This window comes from Pleurodeles waltl, chromosome 10 (genome assembly GCF_031143425.1).
Source record: "Pleurodeles waltl isolate 20211129_DDA chromosome 10, aPleWal1.hap1.20221129, whole genome shotgun sequence".
NCBI classification, from domain to species: domain Eukaryota; kingdom Metazoa; phylum Chordata; class Amphibia; order Caudata; family Salamandridae; genus Pleurodeles; species Pleurodeles waltl.
Genome location: NC_090449.1, coordinates 848,676,106 through 848,693,976, shown reverse-complemented (window position 1 = coordinate 848,693,976; position 17,871 = coordinate 848,676,106). Strand labels below are relative to the sequence as shown.

The 17,871-nt window shown below is 41.6% G+C and overlaps 1 protein-coding gene across 1 annotated transcript in view; it reads left to right on the top strand.

Annotated features, from left to right (window-relative positions):
- The window catches only part of STAM (signal transducing adaptor molecule), a 181,737-nt gene that overhangs the window by 61,786 nt on the left and 102,080 nt on the right, over positions 1-17,871 (top strand). The window contains exon 7 of the mRNA XM_069211542.1: positions 15,874-16,045. Coding sequence (XP_069067643.1) covers positions 15,874-16,045 — 172 coding nt within the window. The remainder of the gene's footprint in view (positions 1-15,873; positions 16,046-17,871) is intronic.

The window sequence follows — 17,871 nt, the reverse complement described above, 5'->3', positions numbered from 1 at the left end:
TCTTGTGTTGGTCTGGGGCCACATTCATCGTTTTGTGCAGTGACGGAATACCCGGAACATGTTGCAGGGATGGCCCTTTCTTGACCCATTTCCACAGGTGACCATTGCAACAGACTCTTCCCTCTCCTGGTGGGGGGAAACTTGCACAAGCTCACTGTCAAGTGTCTATGGGCACACCGCCAGCAGGGTCTCCACATCAACTACCTTGAGCTGTTAGCCATCCAGCGAGAGGTCCAAGCCTTCTTCGGTCACATTCATAACAAGGTAGTCCTCATTTGTACCAACAACATGACTGTCATGTACTATCCCCTGAAGCAAGGCAGGACACACTACAGTTGTCAGTGCTGGCTCCACACATTTGGTTGTGGGCCCTCCACCACGGACTCCCTCAACTAGTAGAGTACTTTCCTGGAGAGGACAACAACTTGGTAGATCTGATCAGCAGGGTGCAACAACAAGTCCACAAGCGGTAACTCCACCCAAAAATCCTGTTCCCATACTTCCATCTTTGGGGGTTTTCTAACATTGATGCACTTTGTTTCCTCTGAAAACTCAAAATGCCGAAGCTTCGCCTCCAGATACTCTCACTCACAGTCCCTGGGAAATGCACTGTGAATGAATTTGTCAGGGACATTTGCCTTCGCTTTTTCTCCTCTCCCACTTTTTTGGTTCATGATGCAGATGTTTCTGACCCTCATCCTGGTGACTCATACTTGGGCAAGCAGCCTTTATTCACTGCCGTCCTCGAATTATCTGTGGTCCAGCAAGAGAGGCAGCCCAACCAGCCAGACCTCCTCACCCAGAGTCACAGGACACAGAACAGTCCGTCACTCAAACCCCAGACTGCCTAATCTTATGACTACTGAAGTCTTAGAGTTTGGTTAACCTAACCTTACTCTTGAGTGCATGGTGATCCTCTAGGAGGCATTTAGGCCCACCAACCAAGCCTGCTATGTAGCAAAATGGAAAAGGTTTGTGCTATACTGTCCCCCCAGGGACATTGACCCTCTAAGTGCAGCCGTTTAGGACATCATCTGCAATCTGCTTTACCTGTAGACCAGACCTCATGCCTCACCTACACTTCATCAGGCTTCACGTGACTGCATTGGCTGCCTACCTTCAGAACTGGGAGCATACCTCACTTTACAGGGTCCCCATCATTGAGGTCTTTATGAAGTGATTCAAGTGCGTCATCCCACCTAGGGTGCTACCTGCTATGGTGTGGAACCTTAACGCTCTCCTTACAAGACTAATGGGCCCTCCTTTCGAGACACTACACTTTTCTCCCTTACAATTCCTTACCTGGAAAGAAGCCTTCCTCATGGCTATCACATCCCTCAAATGTGAGCTTCAGGCTTTAATTCTGGAAGTTCACAGGGCCAACCTTAAATTCCTCACCCTCCTCCCCGGAAGCCTACGGTTGTTGCAGATGTCTTTTTTTACCATACCTTAATTCTCTTGTGGGCAGAGCCATGGCACATTCTTTTGGCCTGCCTGCTCACATAAAGCAGTTCTACCAGCAATTTCAACCTTTTGTCTATGGTACAAGTTTATCTGGGTGCGAAAGCCAGACACCCCCTCCAGTTAATGTGTCTTTTCAGCCATTTAACGGATGATGTCCCAGTTCCAAGAGAACACAGACCAGCAGGGACAACATGCCGCTCAGTCTCCCACCACTCCAGCTGCGGCAACCACAAACTGCTTTAGTATTTGATTCCCGGCACAGGATCACCCTGTCAAGGTTCGGGATCTATATTTCCTACAGTGGCGACCAACCGTCACGATTGTCAAGTGCGTCTTACAAGTTGTCTACCAGGGCTATGCCCTTTCCTTAATTTCTAACATGTCAAATTATCACTTCTCTGTCTTAAAGCAGAAAGGGTAGCCCCTTTCAGCCAAAGAGGGTTCCGGCCTCAGAAGTAGGAACTGGGTGTTACTCGCACTACTTCCTTCTATCGAAGAAGAATGGAGGTATTTTTCCTATTTTAGATCTTTGCTCTCTCAACACTTTCCTGCAAAAGGACAAACTCAAGATGGGCACTCTATCCCAGGTCTTGTCTGTCCTAAATCCTGGTGACTGGATGTTTGTGTTGTACTTGCATGATGCTTATTTTCACATCCCAGTACCACATACCCATAGAAGTTAACTGCAGTTCAGCGGCCCAGGAATATTTTCAGTTTGCACTGCTCCTCTTTGGCCTCAGCAGTGCTCCTCTGGTGTTTCTGAAATTGATAGAAATAGTCCCAGCACATCTGCCAAGGTTTGGAGGTACCTGTCTTCCCCAACCCCAGGGACGGGCTGTTAAAGTTGGGCTCGCTCTTTGCATTCAGTCATCAGCCCCGGCAGGTTACCTCCTGACATTGTTTCACTATCAACAGGCCTAAGTCACACCTGACTCCTCTGCAGACGTTCAATTTGATCTGATACATTTTGGATATGTATGGTGCATCATAGTGGCACCAGATTTGGCCATGAGAGTGTGGTACCCTGATATGCTGGGCATGAGTATATGTCCACTGATCAAGCTATTGCTTCAGGAGGATCTTTTGTTGCAGCAGCAGGGCAGGATGTTTCACCCGGGTTGCACACTTTACATCTTCATGCTTGGAAATTGTGCTGCAACAGTTTACTTCCTTCGACTTGCAGCCTGAGGTTGTTGTCATCTTGGTGGCAGGGTTCCCTCCTGTAAATCAGTATATGTCACCCATTGGAACAAATTTGTGGATTGTTGTTGCTCCCACTTTATTGACCCATAACAGGTAATATTTGTTCTGTTCTGTTCCTAGCCCCACAAGTGTCTATTTATCTGCTCTTATGGCCGTTCTCTGGTTGCTGGATCAGTCTTCGTTATGATACAGTTTTTGAAAAGTGTTCACCATTTGTTTCCAACAAATCCCTTTGTGATGCCCCATTGGACTTGACCTTAGTCCTCACATTCTTTATGTGCACCTCATTTGAGCCATTGCTCAGTTGTCCCTTGAGAATTCTGAATTTAAAGACCGTCTTTTTCATCACCATAACATCGGCTAGAATGTAGGAGTAAACTTCAGACTCTCTGCTTAAATCCACCTTACACCACCTTCTACATGATAAAGTATTTTTGAGTACCTGAGCTTCCTTTCTACTGAAAATGTTGGTCAGGCTATCATCCCTTCCGACATTGTTTGCTCCATCTCACACCTCTAACATGTAAGAGATGCTTAGATCCTAAAAGAGCATTGAGTTTCTGTATTTATCATTTCAAGGAACACAGGTAACACTGGACGATCAGCTCTGTATAGGGTTTTTAGGCGCAAAGAAAAGTAAAGTAGTGCAAAAATGGACCATCTCTTGGTTGATTGTTCGGTGCATGAATATCTGCAACACACTGGTGAAAAAGCAGCCCCTAGAAGGCTTAAGGGGTCTTTCCACTGCATTATCACCTCGAGTGTCTGTATCTAAATGGGCTTTAGTACACATCTTTATAAAGCACTGCTGTTTTAACAGTCTGGTCTATCGAGAGGGGCATTTTGTCTGCTCGGTCCTGCAGCACTTTTTGTCTGAGCCAGTTCACAGAAGCACCACCTTGGCAGTACTGCTTTGGTATCCGTTCACAAGATGAGGAACCTGCGGTTAGACAGACCCTCCAGGATTTTGCGATTTGCAAAAAAATTGCAAAATCGGCTGTTTTGTAAAAAGGCTGCTGCGCTTTTTTACAAAACTGCCCACGAAATCTGGAGGACGAGGACCTCTTGAGGCCAGGAATAGGAAAGGCACTTTAACCTCCACCTCCTATTGAAGTTGTGGAAAGGATATATTAAGGATACTATGTGCAACTCTTTGTAATATAAAATATTTGTACAAATAAAGGGTACAAAATTATTTGAAGCAAATTATTTTAAACATTGGTCTTTTCAACAATAATTGTTTACATTGGACTAAAATCGCAAAATACTAATTTTCCCCGAGTTTTACTACAACTGATTACGCTTTCGCCATGATTCTATAATCTGATATTGCCAGCTCTACTGCTGTCCCTGATCTATTCAGACCTTCAACTCTCTCTGCATGACCACGTAGAAAAATATTTCATTACAGGTAACCCAAATGGGGTAGAATGTCAGCAAGAATTTAAATATCCTGGACGTTTCTTGCACAATCAGATTTAAAAAGATTACACGCTGCCAAAGCAACCTTGCGAGGTCCCCTCTGTGTAGCGCCATTAGTATGTGAAACAGGCATTTGCTTAGTGAAAGGTCTGCCATTAGAATTGTTTTGAAAGCCTGTCGCCTATCAAATAGGTACGAGGTAATAAGTCAGACAATGTATGTGCTGATATGTTTTGTCCACTATGTTCTGGTCAATCTTTAGGCTGGGTGGCATTATTTTAACCACAGACATTTGGGTAAATGATTTCAGTGACAAAGTCATGTGTCTGGAGGGCTTTACTGATTTCTTTGCCTTCACCTTTGCAGGTAAATTTTAGGAAATGGATTTGACCCACTTATAGCCGAAGATGTTTTTAGTTAGATCCATAGTATTTTTTTTTCCCAGCAAAATGTTATTTGTATTCATGTTATAAAACATCCTAACAATGAGCTTGCTCTGTAATGAGTCATCAGTTGTAGCTCTAAATGACAAACATTATACATCTGTTACCCTCCTCCCTACCCTCTGCCTCCAGTACTAAAAAAAAATCAATAGACAAGTGCACGTTTCACATCAGCACATCATCTTGCACTTCTTAGGTAACAAAAGCAAGTTATCTGGTCCCACATAGTTAGCTAGCGAGACAAAGAGATTTAGGATAACCAAGACCAAAACCCTTCTTCATCAAATATTCTAGCAGGGGTTGCAACTGGCTATCGTATTTATATCTGAGCTTGTTAATATTCCACTTTAACCGCTGGAGATTATATTGCAAAATTGAAAGAGATTATTCCTCCAGTTCCCTGCTTCAAATGCTTTCTGCACTGGCCATAGCGCATAATGGAGCAAAAGCCCTTAATCATATTAGACACTAACTAGAAATGTTGTTCGGTGTGTATCTATCTGCTCAACCAAAGACCCTTCGAGTCTCTAAAATACGGTGGCAGATGCCTGGAAGTACAAGCCTGAAGACTTTAGAATAGTTGTATTCCTGCCTTGGAGGCTAAACCCTACAAAGCAGTTCAGGAAACTGAAAAATATTGGACATGGCGACTCACCCTCTCATTAGATGCTGACTTCCCCTAAATGTATAAAACAGCGTAAACAAGGCTTGACAATTAACATATATGTTCAGATAAACATAGGGAGCAAAATGAAGTTTTACTTTCTTCCGTCTCGAGCCCTTACTACCCAACTCAATTGAGAGCAAATTTCAGTTAGTTATACAGCAAACCAAATGAACAGAGGCAGTTGGCATTTTGGAAACTCAAAATATTTCCAGACCGATCTGGTGGATGCATGTCTTAAAAACTGGTATGTGTGTGTCATGTTTTGTGATGTGAAAGACAACCACACCAGAAAGCAATGGGGCACTCCTACCCCATATCAAACAATGCCTCCTCCACTGTTCGAAATTGAGATTAGAGGAAGCGACCTCCTCGGGTAGCGAGGCCATATGTCACACTGCAGGAGCATCTGTAACAAGGAAGAGTGGAGATACAAGTACACACTTTCATTGTTCCTCCCACATTTTTCTTATGGTCATTGGGAAAAGGGTTCAAGTGCTCACACTTATCAGCAGAAATTGTTCCTCAGTTGTCCCCAAAATAAATACAATCAGCTGTGGGTCCGCAAGTAGTCAACAGGCCACCCTTCTAACCTGGAGGGAAAGAAAATCCCACTAGGCTGAAAGAGGTTAAGGTGCAGAGAGGGAAGCTGATGTTTCTACTAAAGTCTGAAAAAACAAAACCAGGACCATGGATGCCAGAATTTACAAATGAGTAGTTGTGTCTTACTCCGGTCATATGTTTGAATTACTCTGGAATATCTTGGGCTAATTTACTAATCATTTTTCATCTTCTGTCTCTTCAGACTTAGATGTGTATTATACATTGATTGCTAAGAGACAATATTAAATAGAGAAAAACAGTTCTGTAATTCACAAATCTTTTCCCTGCAAATTTGTGTGTTCGACTGTGTGAGATACATGAGCAAGTTATATGCAAGAGCAGCATAAGATTCAACTCCTCAGGAAAACTACTTTGTGAGTCAACCTTGTACATTTTAGTAAAAATGCTTTTCTAAGACATGAGCAAGAAACAACTGCACGCAATTTTTTTTTATATGCACCCATAATGTTGCAAAAGCGCTGTTCTCCTGTTCAGTGGTTTTGCAAAATCCTCATCTTAATGTTTGGGATAAGGACGGTCACAAGTTCCAATATCACTATCACTGAAGCTACTCGGAAAGGTAGTCTGCCCTCTTTACTCATCCAGTAGTGGTTGGTTAGAAGAACCAGAGCGACTTTTATATGTAAGTCCACCTCTTTTTCACAACTTCAGACTTGCACACTGCCCCTTAACCGGGTCACACCAAGAAGCCTGAGGCAGATGGAGCTCGAATTGGAGGAAAATCAGCTGAAATTAAGGCAAGTATGTTTTCATGCACACTTACATGCTACCAACTCCACCCCAGCACTCCCATCATTTCAGACACATCGGCTTATGGTCAGAGTAGATCTTGATGCTGCGTAAATGTGAGGGAATATCTGTGCAACCTGAAAGTCACAGTTTTAAATCCCGTCAAGGCATTCTTGTTCTACGATAGACAAACTTGAGTATCATCAAATGCAACAACTATAACAGTAAACAACAACATATTTATTTTTTTTTTTTTGCTTCATGAATAGTAAAAAATATAATAATGAATAACTATTTATGGGGAACCATTTATCTGTGAACTTATTATTTTGATATTGAATGGAGTACGAAAATCACCAGCTTTAGTCTTCGATTGAGGACCCAGTGGCAGGGTGTGTGTGTTCCTGGGCATTATACAGGAGGACACAACAAGGATGGGGACAGACACCCTGGTGGCAGAAGATTGGGATGCGGGTGGCATATTAGACATGCCGGGAGAGGTCCAGAGAAGCAGATATAAAACTGGATACTGTATGAGAGATCCATGCATCCCCCCTCTCCCCCCACCCAAAAAAAACAAATAACACATTGGCATGGTGGCTTCAGATTGGAAGACTCCTGCATGTCACACTGTGCGGCAGTGAATTAAGATGTTGTGCTCCTCGTTCTGGAGGGCACAGTCTGTGTTTGGGGCAAACAGTGAATGTCCTAGTATTACTTCTCTCAGTGAAAATGTAAACTGTCCAGTCAGTTCAATGCAGGGCTCACAACACCTGATCCTTCAAAGTTACTCAAGTGCCAATGTCCGGTGTGCTTCTGATGTACTGAATAAATCACGTGTGGCACACCATTGCCTGGTTGGCTATCTTGATGGCAGGTGCAGACTAAATTTTAGCCCTCCGCGGTAATTGAAATGTGTTTGTGTTGAGTTGCGTATTTGTTTTGGGACTTTGTGTAATCTCGATTTGTTGACCTGACTTGTTGAGTCTAGCAGGTTTCTTCCTCCCTGTATAGAAACAAACGCTCTCAGACACTGCCTATTTCAAAGTGGAATACTCTGCTAAAACAGTTTCCATTGATTTAAGGCTGTAAAGGAATGAGTACGAGTAAAATAAAGTGCTGCAGTAATGCTGCAAAATTTCCTTGTTTGTACCGCACAATTTGCACATCTATGCCGCAATATCCTGGAGTGTCCTGGAGAGTCTTCCAATCAGAAGAACACGTTATTTATCTTTGATCACATTCTTTCTTGTGCATACTGTAGCTAACCGCAGATACCTAACCTGCCCGTCTCCCCATTCTCATAACTGGACTCTTTTCCCATCTAAAAAAGATCCCATTCTACAATTCTGCATACCTGTCATACCAATGTGTTGATGGCCTATGCGTCTGAAGGTGCAAACAACCTAGAAAGCAACTGACATTAGTGGGGAGGGATGATGCTTACATGCAGCGCCTCTTGTCGCTTCCAGAGCTGAACAACGTTGACGTGGTGCTACCTAATGGCATGTATGAGAACTGTACTGAATGATTCCGGATTTAGTCTGATACCATTATTGATAAGGTGGGGAATCTGCTATTAGATAGAGTATCCACCAGAAATATTGTTACCAAAGGTGAATAACTTGTTTTTCAGTCACCTAATAAAATTACTTATGATGTAGTGAAAATTACACACATTATAACAGAAGCCAGAACTTTAATATGATTTATTTTTTATCATGAGAGGTCTGTAAACGTAGTACAAAGGAGGTTCATGAAATATTTTCTAGGCCTGCCATCTTGATAGAGGAACTGTCCGTGTTGTCAGGAGAGCCCTCAAGCATCAACTGTGACGTGTCACAGTTGATGCTTGAGGGCTCTCCTGACAACACAGACAGTTCCTCTCCCTGCTTACAGATACATTGGAACAGTGTACTATTTCTATTTACAGATCCAGGTTTTGGGAGACCGTACACTGGACCACAATTCTCCTAGTCCCTCTTCCCTTTTGTTGCTGCCATCTTGATAATCAACTTTCCAGTACTAAGTTAAAAACAAAAAAAGAAGAATCCTGCACTTTACATTTGAAACTTCTTTAATCAAGGAGGCTAAGTCCATTTCATGCTGCGATGAACAATGTTGTTCAAATAAGCCATAGTTTGGTGGTGTGATCTCATTTAACACACCTGAAGAGTAGTCTATAAATCCTATTTCAGTAATGTCAACTAGATCCAATTTAAAGATCAGTTTTATGATTACACAATCAAGGAGTAGAGGGCATTGAAGAGTGGATAATAAGGCTTGTGGATATGATTTACAAGTCTGTGGATTGGTAGGGGAGGTGTGGAAGGGGTGGAGTTAATAGTTGAGTTATTCCTTGTTTTTCTAAAGTGAGCAAAACAAGAGCCCAGGTAAACTTAATTTTCCCAGTTTATTCATAAGAAAAAGGGCCTAACTATAAAGATGCACACAGACGGTAAGTTGGCTACCAGCAACACCAAACTCTTTTTAAACCAACGCTGAGAACATTTCAAGAATTGTGAAGAGTTATAGCTGTGTGATGGCATTGCAAAATTCTATTTGAGTGAAACCAGGTCAACTACTACATAACTTATCTTCTTCAAAGATAAAAACAAACCTCTAAAACTAAATTAGAAAGATGATACCAAAAAAGAAAAACAAATAGTATAACAATCAAACCCATATGTTAAGGAGAGGAGGAAGTACACCTGACGGAACTTCATCAACAAATGCCTTTGTCGAGGAACCCTGCACATTGGGCAGAACCACCTAACTCCTCCTCCTGGTTGTTCCGAACTGACCTGCAACTTTCCACCTCCACTGCTTGTTTCTGTCCAAACAAAATGCCCCTCACTCCAACTCCACTCCCACAAACTCTGTCAACCACCACAAACCTTTTCCTTTCCTGACCAGCCCTGCGTTGTTATACAAACCACTTCACCCACCTTAAAGGCCACACATCTTAAACCTTTGCTCTTGTCAGATGAATCCTGTTTTGCTTGTGACATTTGAACATGCGCTCCTACTGACATTTGTCTGAGGACGGTATAATACACACTTCAGTTGCAAGAAACCACTCACATCCTCACTGACAAACAGAACCCAGTTATCAGACACAAGAAATGTTGGGAATCCCTTAAGCAAAAACACATCCTTCAAGAATTCAATAGCAACTTTTGAATTTGGCTCATCCCAAAATGTATCTCTGGCAATTTGGTATCATAATCCCCCAAAAAACACAAAGCACACACAATTGTGGTGACTCTCCATTAAAGGGGCCTGCTAAGTCAATCCTGACCTTCTCCAGGCCTTAGTCCTCAACTGAATGGTTCAGAGGGAGGGGTTTGCTACCATTAATCCCTTCTCACACCTGTTGAAGTCAACACATTTTCTTATCGAAGCATCAACCTCATGATCCATGTGAGGCCATCAAAAGGTCTCATGGATTCTGCGTTTGGTCAAAATGTGACACATTAGCTCCCTGTGGGCCACTTCAATCAACTTACTCTAAATCCCTCTGGATAACCGCATGTCACCATGAATGAGCAAATCGTTCTCCACCAATAGCTCGTGTGCTACCTTTCACAAAAGGCTATCTCTCCGCTACCCCAACATTTCTCTTTGGGCCATCTCTTCCTCACAGAAGACATAACCTGATCCCATAGAGAATCCTCCTACATGTCCTCTTTCCACCCTGACTTGGAAATCGCACTCCAAGTCAGGCAAAGCAGTCAGGCAACTTAATGTATCCTCATCTTCCACAAAATCTGCTCCTTTATTGACCACCAGAAACTGTGAAATGTAATCCACTCAGATATTCTTGCCTCCTTGAATGCATACAATGTCAAAATTGTATTGCACCAATTTGATAGCTAACCTTGCAATTCTATTTTTTATCTGCTCTCCACCTCTGTGACTCTTAGGACGCGCAATGCTTAGCCAGTGATGTTTTAACATTCCCCTTTCTGGAACACTCCCAAACCCAAATTGCCATCATCCGCTGTGATGCAACTCTGTAAACTAAGATAATATGGTTTAAGAGCCCTGGAGCTGACCAACTGGTTCTTCATCCATTCAAAATCTTCCTGGCACACTTTGTCCTATGCAAACTGTACACTTTTCTTCAATAAGATCAATGGTTTGTGTGTGACGCATAATCTGGGATAAAACATGGATAGAACTCTCACAAGCCAATTAACAATTTCAAACTATTGTTGTCAGTGGATCCACAGTACCATCTGACAAACCTGGCCTAGGCTCAGTTCCGTCTAATGACCTCATACGTCCCAGGTACCTAACCCTAGTTTTAAAGAACTCCCATTTTCAGCCTTTAGATTCACACCATGTCTGCATGATCAAGAAATCTCTCTTAGAATTCTGCCAGGCCCTCTTCAGGTCCTCCCTTACACAGCATGGTACACTGTGTAACCTGAGCTTCACTTGAACAGCCACATCTTTGACTGTAGTCCTATGGTTAAAGGCACTAATCTTTGTATACACTGAAGGGTACCGTTCTATGATATCCTCACCCAGACTGCCAGATCGAACTACTGAGACCTGATCCTTTGCCTTCTATGTTGAATAACCCTTGGTTAAACCAGCCCATCATATTCAGTCCATTGACTGCTTCATAGTTTTTCACGAAAAACCTTTTCCCTCTGAACACGAGGATATTCTTAAATAAACCCCAAAGTTACATTTTATGTCCTTCATAAGAAAACTGCGAATTTTCAGGTAGATCTAGGCCACTGGCCACATCTCCTGAGACAACTTCTACGTAATGATTGTTAATCTGGCTCCCGAAATCATAAGTAAAAGAAACTTTTTGTTCCCCACCTCAATACTCACATAGGAAAACAGATATATTGAGAATCATCCTCTTCCCAACCTAGTTTTGTAAATCCTCCTGGGTTTTAGACCACACACACACCTCTGAATTTTCCAATGATACATTTTCCACACTATTGTTTGTCTGTTTTGCACTCTGGCAAAGTGTCCTAGCTTATTACATATCCTGCAAGCTACGTTTTTGGCAAGACATGTCCTACTTTCTGTGAAGTGCGGTATTCCCACACCTGAAACATACAATAGTTTGCCTGAAACACACTTTTGCTCTCATGAGCATCCTTCTGACCTTTGCCTTCCCTCATCCTAACAGAGCTGACAGCCTCACAACGTCTGTCATCCAATTCCTCAGCTGACACCTCTATCTGTATACTTGTGCCCATTCTGTTTCTTCTAGACAGGGATAACCCATGAGCAGGTGCTTCTGTTTTTTAATTTTGTCCGTACACTAACATATATCTTGACCATCTGATCGCTAAAACAGTCACACTGGCAATGGACAATTAGTCCTTAGAGCATCTATATGAATCAATGTAATCTACCACCTTCAGTCCCCTTTTTCGAGGAATGTGTGTCTCAATACAACAAGACTGAGTTGAATATCGAACCTAACCAAGTTTTTCTACAACCTCGGAGTCTTCATCCATGACTTCCCCTTCATTCAAAATTAGATTGGGGGAGATGCTTAAGCACAGCTCTCCCTTAAAACCCTTCAAAAGAGTGCAGCAGCAAACACCTTTTCCATTCAGGTGGAATTTTACAACTCCAGTTACAACCAAGTATCTTCCAAATATGTCAAACCAATTCCTCAAAGGGATCGAGGGGGTCACCTGGAATCTCCGAAAAGGGTCGTGATGGGTTAATAGACTACGTAATAGAAATGCTTATCTATCCAGACAGAGAAAAAAGTCCAGGATACAGAATTAAATCTCCTCCTCAATGTGGGTCTTGTTACTTTAGTGTTTTGAACATTTTTGTTCTAAACTAGCGTGTACGCGGGTGTGAGATTGGAGGCAGTGTGCTTCACTGTAATGTCTGTGTAAGGGAAAAAGGCCCTACAACGAAAACCGGAGCCGGATAAAAATAAAAGTTAAACCAGGAAAATGTTTGATGACAACAGGGTAGGTAAGGTTCCTGTTAGAGGTGTGCATGTCACTGCATAAGATGAAAGTTAGCCTCTGAAATACTTAAATCCACTGAGCAGTTACTCTATGTGGTGTGCTTATCACAGTGATGAAGTGATTAGAGTTGAACTAAATGGTTTGCTTATCAAGGTGACATGCAGACTTAAGTATTGCTACTGAGGAACGACGAAAATGTTGTGTGTGCCCTTCACTGCAATGCACAAACTTCTCTGCCTTAGGATTTCCCAAAGAATGGTCCCTTGACAGGTTTGCCATCGAGGAGTGTAAACTGCCTCAGGACCAGCGACGCAACTGGAAGGTTGGCAGAAACACAATGGACTGGAATGCTGTCTGAGTAATTACCAGTATCTGAGATTAGTTCAATCATTCAACCATCATTTATTTGTCTTCCTCAGTATGATGTCCTTTGTGTGACGGACATGGGAAGACGTGGGACCTGTGCTCACTGTGCCTCTGCAACCAAGCTGCATCTACTGATGAAGCCTAAATAGATCCAAATCTGTCTGGGGTTGCTTGTGTTCCTGCTCAGAGGGGATCAGACCTTTAGGCTGCACTGTTATTATTTTTATTATTTGAGCAGGACCAAGCCTGATTTGCATATGGGTGGTTCTTGTCTGAGGTATCATAGAAGCGAAAGAAATGATGGCGCGGAATGTGCTGTGTAATTACCAATTACTGAGATTATTTAAAGCATCTCGTCTATAAGGTTTTGGTTTTCTGTCTATGGATGTTTGGCATGTTTATTGTAGGTTTAATGTTTTTCTGCCTTGTGCCACCTAGTCTTTGAGGTGTGCACTCAATGTGACTATCATGAATTCCTGGATTCTATAGATTGATGGTCATATACTACAAATGTTTGTGTCTCTATTCAGTGTGGCAGTACTTTCTTCTAAGGAGGACCCTTCTGCTACTGCAGTTATGCACCAACTCAAGCTCTCAAAGCTTGACTATTTCAGCACAATATACAGCTGAACCCTCAAACGAAATACAAGAGGTACATAGCATCGGGGATAAAGTGGCTGGATGTTCGTAAAATAATAAGCCCACATCAGGAGTAATTAAAGCTTTCTTGTGGCTTCCAGAGGAGCAAAGAATTGCCTCTGAAAGTAGTGTGTACTGGCTACCAAGCCAGTGGTGAAAGAGGGAGGGTGAAAAACGTATCCCTTTACACACCTCTGGCTGCACTCAGACACTGAGCTCAGTAAAGCGGAGCACCAAGATGAGATTCAACTTTAAGAAGCGTGGTAGGCAAACCCATCAGTGTTTTCTGCCCGCTACTCTCTTAAATACCTTGATCCTACAAATAAGCAATCAGCCCAATATTTTGGGCCAGTCTGCTTCTGTACCACCCCAAATACATCCTTCTGATAAGGAGGAGCTGGGCACCATCATGGACAGAAGGTAGGCCCCTAATTCTTCAGCAAGTCCATGTTAAAACAGTCTCTTGACATCCCCTTTCTGGAGGATTCAAGGGTGGGGCATATACCTAGGACGGTTTGCTTCCAAGTGGCTAAAGCAAACAAACCGTTTTGAACAAAATACTACATATTTAATACTGTACTCTGTATGCATTCATGGTCCCCTTGTCATCTTTAAGTTTTATGTTTTTGAGAATGTTTACTATGTTGTATGCTGCACAATGCATGCAAATGATTTTAATATTGTTTGGAGACACACAAAACCTTACTAGAGGCCCATTCCCTAATTGTCTGGTTGCTCATTTTCACAAACCTGTAAATGTGAGTGCTTCTCAGTCGCATATGTTTGTTTCCTGTTGTGCTAATCACATTTTCCCCTCCCTTATTATCCACCTGCCACCCTTTCAATTTCCTTTTTATGATCCTTACTGTTTAGGGTTGAATGTAGTGCTGTCTATTACATTAGATTATGTCTGTCTCTTTGGATCACTAATGTTCTATCACTCAGTTTCTCAATCACCACTTATAACGTCATTGCTTTTGTTTGTTTTTTCTCCCTTTCATAATGATGCCATTAATGAGGCTTGTTTTTGTTGTTATTCTTATTCTGCCCTTCTGTGCTCCTGAGCAAGTGTACACAGTTTGCGGATTACCAAGTCACTTTCTTTATGCTCTTTCTTTAGCCATTCTCCATTGCCTTCCCTCTCTTTATTCCGTTCTTTCCATCATGCCTTGCTCTGTGACTATTGTGTTATACTAAAGTTTTCCAGAGTCTCATTCATGAATTTTATCTTTGTCATAAAAGATTTAATTAGTGAAAATCTGCCATGCAGTAGTGTAACAAAATAGTCACTGACAAAGGAAACAAGACAAAGAATAGAACAAAGAGAGGGGATTTGTAAAAGGAAGACCTGTTATTTACAGAACAAGTGTGGAATGAAGCACTACATAAAAAACAGGTTATTCCTGTTTATTAATATAACAATTGACTTAAAATCTTTAACAATAATAGTAAGCTTAAGTGATAGGTCTTGCTATTACAGAACATAATGCTCATTTCACAGATTCGGAAGGATAAAAGACTGGCTCTGCTTTGACACCTTTCAAGTCGTGACCTGAAGATCATCACATAAATCCAGCAACCAGTGCTCATCTCACTCGGCGATCTTGTCCGCTTTATTTACAATTGCGATGTGTTTGTGACATTGTATGGTGTCTCCACATTGTGTTTATTTGTCTCCTTTATCTGAAGATATTTTGTCTGTTAGTAGGAGTCTGTTTGTTAAGGTGCATTGATCATAATGTTTTGGTGTCACTTTGACATTAAGTTTTTATCTCATTTATTTCACTTGAGCCCAGAGCTTCTGGACTCCCATCTGACATCTCCAATCTGTTGATTGTTTCAAAGATAACCAGGAAGAAGTATCTCGAAACACCAGATCTTTTGTAAAACATTTTGTCGCGGAATTAGCTGTGCATCATTCTCTTTTGAAAATGGGTCTTTCTGAGCTGGAATATGTTAAGAGGTTTTGAAGTCTCTACCTTTTGGTTTCAACAAGGATTCTAACATTGTCACTAGAAGTGTAACACTGTTTCTAAGCGTGAGAGTAGACTAGTTTAGAATTGTTGCAGAACATTTCTTTTCCCACTTTTATTGTATCAGTGCACCTCCTGTCAGATTGCTTGCTAATTTCTCCTTTGATTGAACTCTGTGATTACCCTAACCCCTTAAACTCTAAACATACTTGTGATATTCTTCAAAGTAGATAAGTTTGAAACTCTGAGCTCATCATTTATCTTTATTTGGCTGTGGTTGGACGAGATCTGGTGTATTGCCACCCGGTAATACGTGTAAGGCAGTGTATTTTTTTTCACAGATGCTTTGTATTTACATGACTCATCCTATTTTGCAGCCATTGAATTATCATTAAAGGAACAAAGGCAACAACTTTATCCAAGTACTTCCAGCCTCTTTACTTACAAGCCCGATGGCCGAAAGGTACAAGCTATCTATGATTTTGAAGCTGCTGAAGACAATGAGTTAACATTCAAAGCGGGGGAAATCATAACTGTACTTGACGACAGGTAAGATAAAGTATATGCAGCTATTGATGTGCATCATGCTGAAGTCTTCAAACCTATGCAGTTGTCTTAGCTAGTGCCCAGTATGTGATATCTGTCTGGCAGGTAGCAGGGCTACTGCAAAATAGGATCTTCATTTATAATCATAAATGTTAGAATAATTCCAGTATATCATATTGTGATAAGGTGAAAAGTTCTCCATGCCCAAATGCAGGAAATGACCCAACTCCCCAAAGCCTACCTAGAAACAATTTTCCTAATTTGTAGATTGTTCATTAAATATATAACCACCTTCTCAAAAGTGCATTGGAGCACCTATAGCTCAACCTGCTAAATAATGTCTAAATAATGAAGAAAATGGCAGCCTGATAAGATTACATTGTTAGAGTTATAGATTGCTTTATAGCTATCGATCACAGAGTGTGAAAATTCGAGCCTGCCCTAATCGAGATGAGCACCCTGAAAAGCCTGTTGTAGGCAAAGTGTTCTGAATTATAGCTTGAATCCCATTACCAAAACAAGCTGTTTTAATTACAATCCAGGCCGAGGAGGAGGGCAGGCCTTTTGCGATTTCACTTAACATGCTTACGATATAGTACCAGGACTGCAAGTAAGTAACAATTTCTTCTGCATTGAAAAATGCTGGTTAATAGTCCTAAACCTTACAAACGAGTAGCAAGCTTGAGACATCTCCTCGGTGGTTCATGGTTACAAGAAAATACAGCAAACTGATTTAACAAGTATATGAAGTATAAAGAGAAAGAAATTTGAGAGTAGCTTGATTTATGCCCGAGTCAGTTCTTCACCACACATCTTATGAAGATGTGTACTGACTTCCCACTGTCCACTTTGCAGATCTCTGAAAACAGATAACAGGATGTTTCCCAGCCAAACTGAAATAGCTACTTTCCATCTAGTGGAAGGAGACCTGTGTTTCTGTGGTACATGTTTATTTGCTAACTGATTAGAAATGGAAATACAGAAGACAATAGAGATGCAAGTCCTGTATTTATGGGGAAATGGTTGATAAGCAATTGGTTAGGCTAACATTATAACTTCGTTTTGGAAATGAATGGAACACTCAGCTAGAGTAGTTGGATTGTTAAAGAAAACTGGTTGACTAAAAAGAAATTCTGAAACTAACTTCGGAAGAAAAACTGGAAGGGTCCCTCTTAACGTCTCTATTAGAATGGAAATTAGTATAAGGCTCTAGATTTGCTAATCACTTGAGCTGAAGTGACGGCAACTAAAAAAGATGCTTTTCATTACATATGTTGCAATGAAACCTTTTGACTAGACTCATATGGCATACATTGCAGCAAAACCAAATTGAGCTTCCAAGAAGGCAAGGCCTTTCTTCCTCTATTAATAGGAATACTAAAAAAGGTCTGATGGCGACCTGGCAAGTTAGACAGCTGGGGATGCTATAGGAGCCATATGAAGTTTTGAGAAGTTTATTTACTACACAATGTGGAAATAGGGCCTGCATAGTATTGTTGAGGGTGATTCTCTGCCTTTGGCTATGCTGGACACTCAGAAGGATCCAACGAAACGTGTTTTAGGCCTGTTGCAAGCAGCAGGGACTTATTTTAAGATGTATGACTTAATTGACCTTGTCTACAATGCAGAACCAGGACTAACAGTAAGTAACCATTTCTTTCCAGGGTAGATTCTGGGTACAATTTGTGGGACTTTCCATTAAGGTGCCAGTCCTGGTGGGTGATGCACACGTTTAGGAGTAATTTGTACTGAGAGGGTGGCTGGTTTAAATACCTAATACATATAATTATGGCTGGGTGCTAACAAGACAAATCTTCCAGTGCGGACCA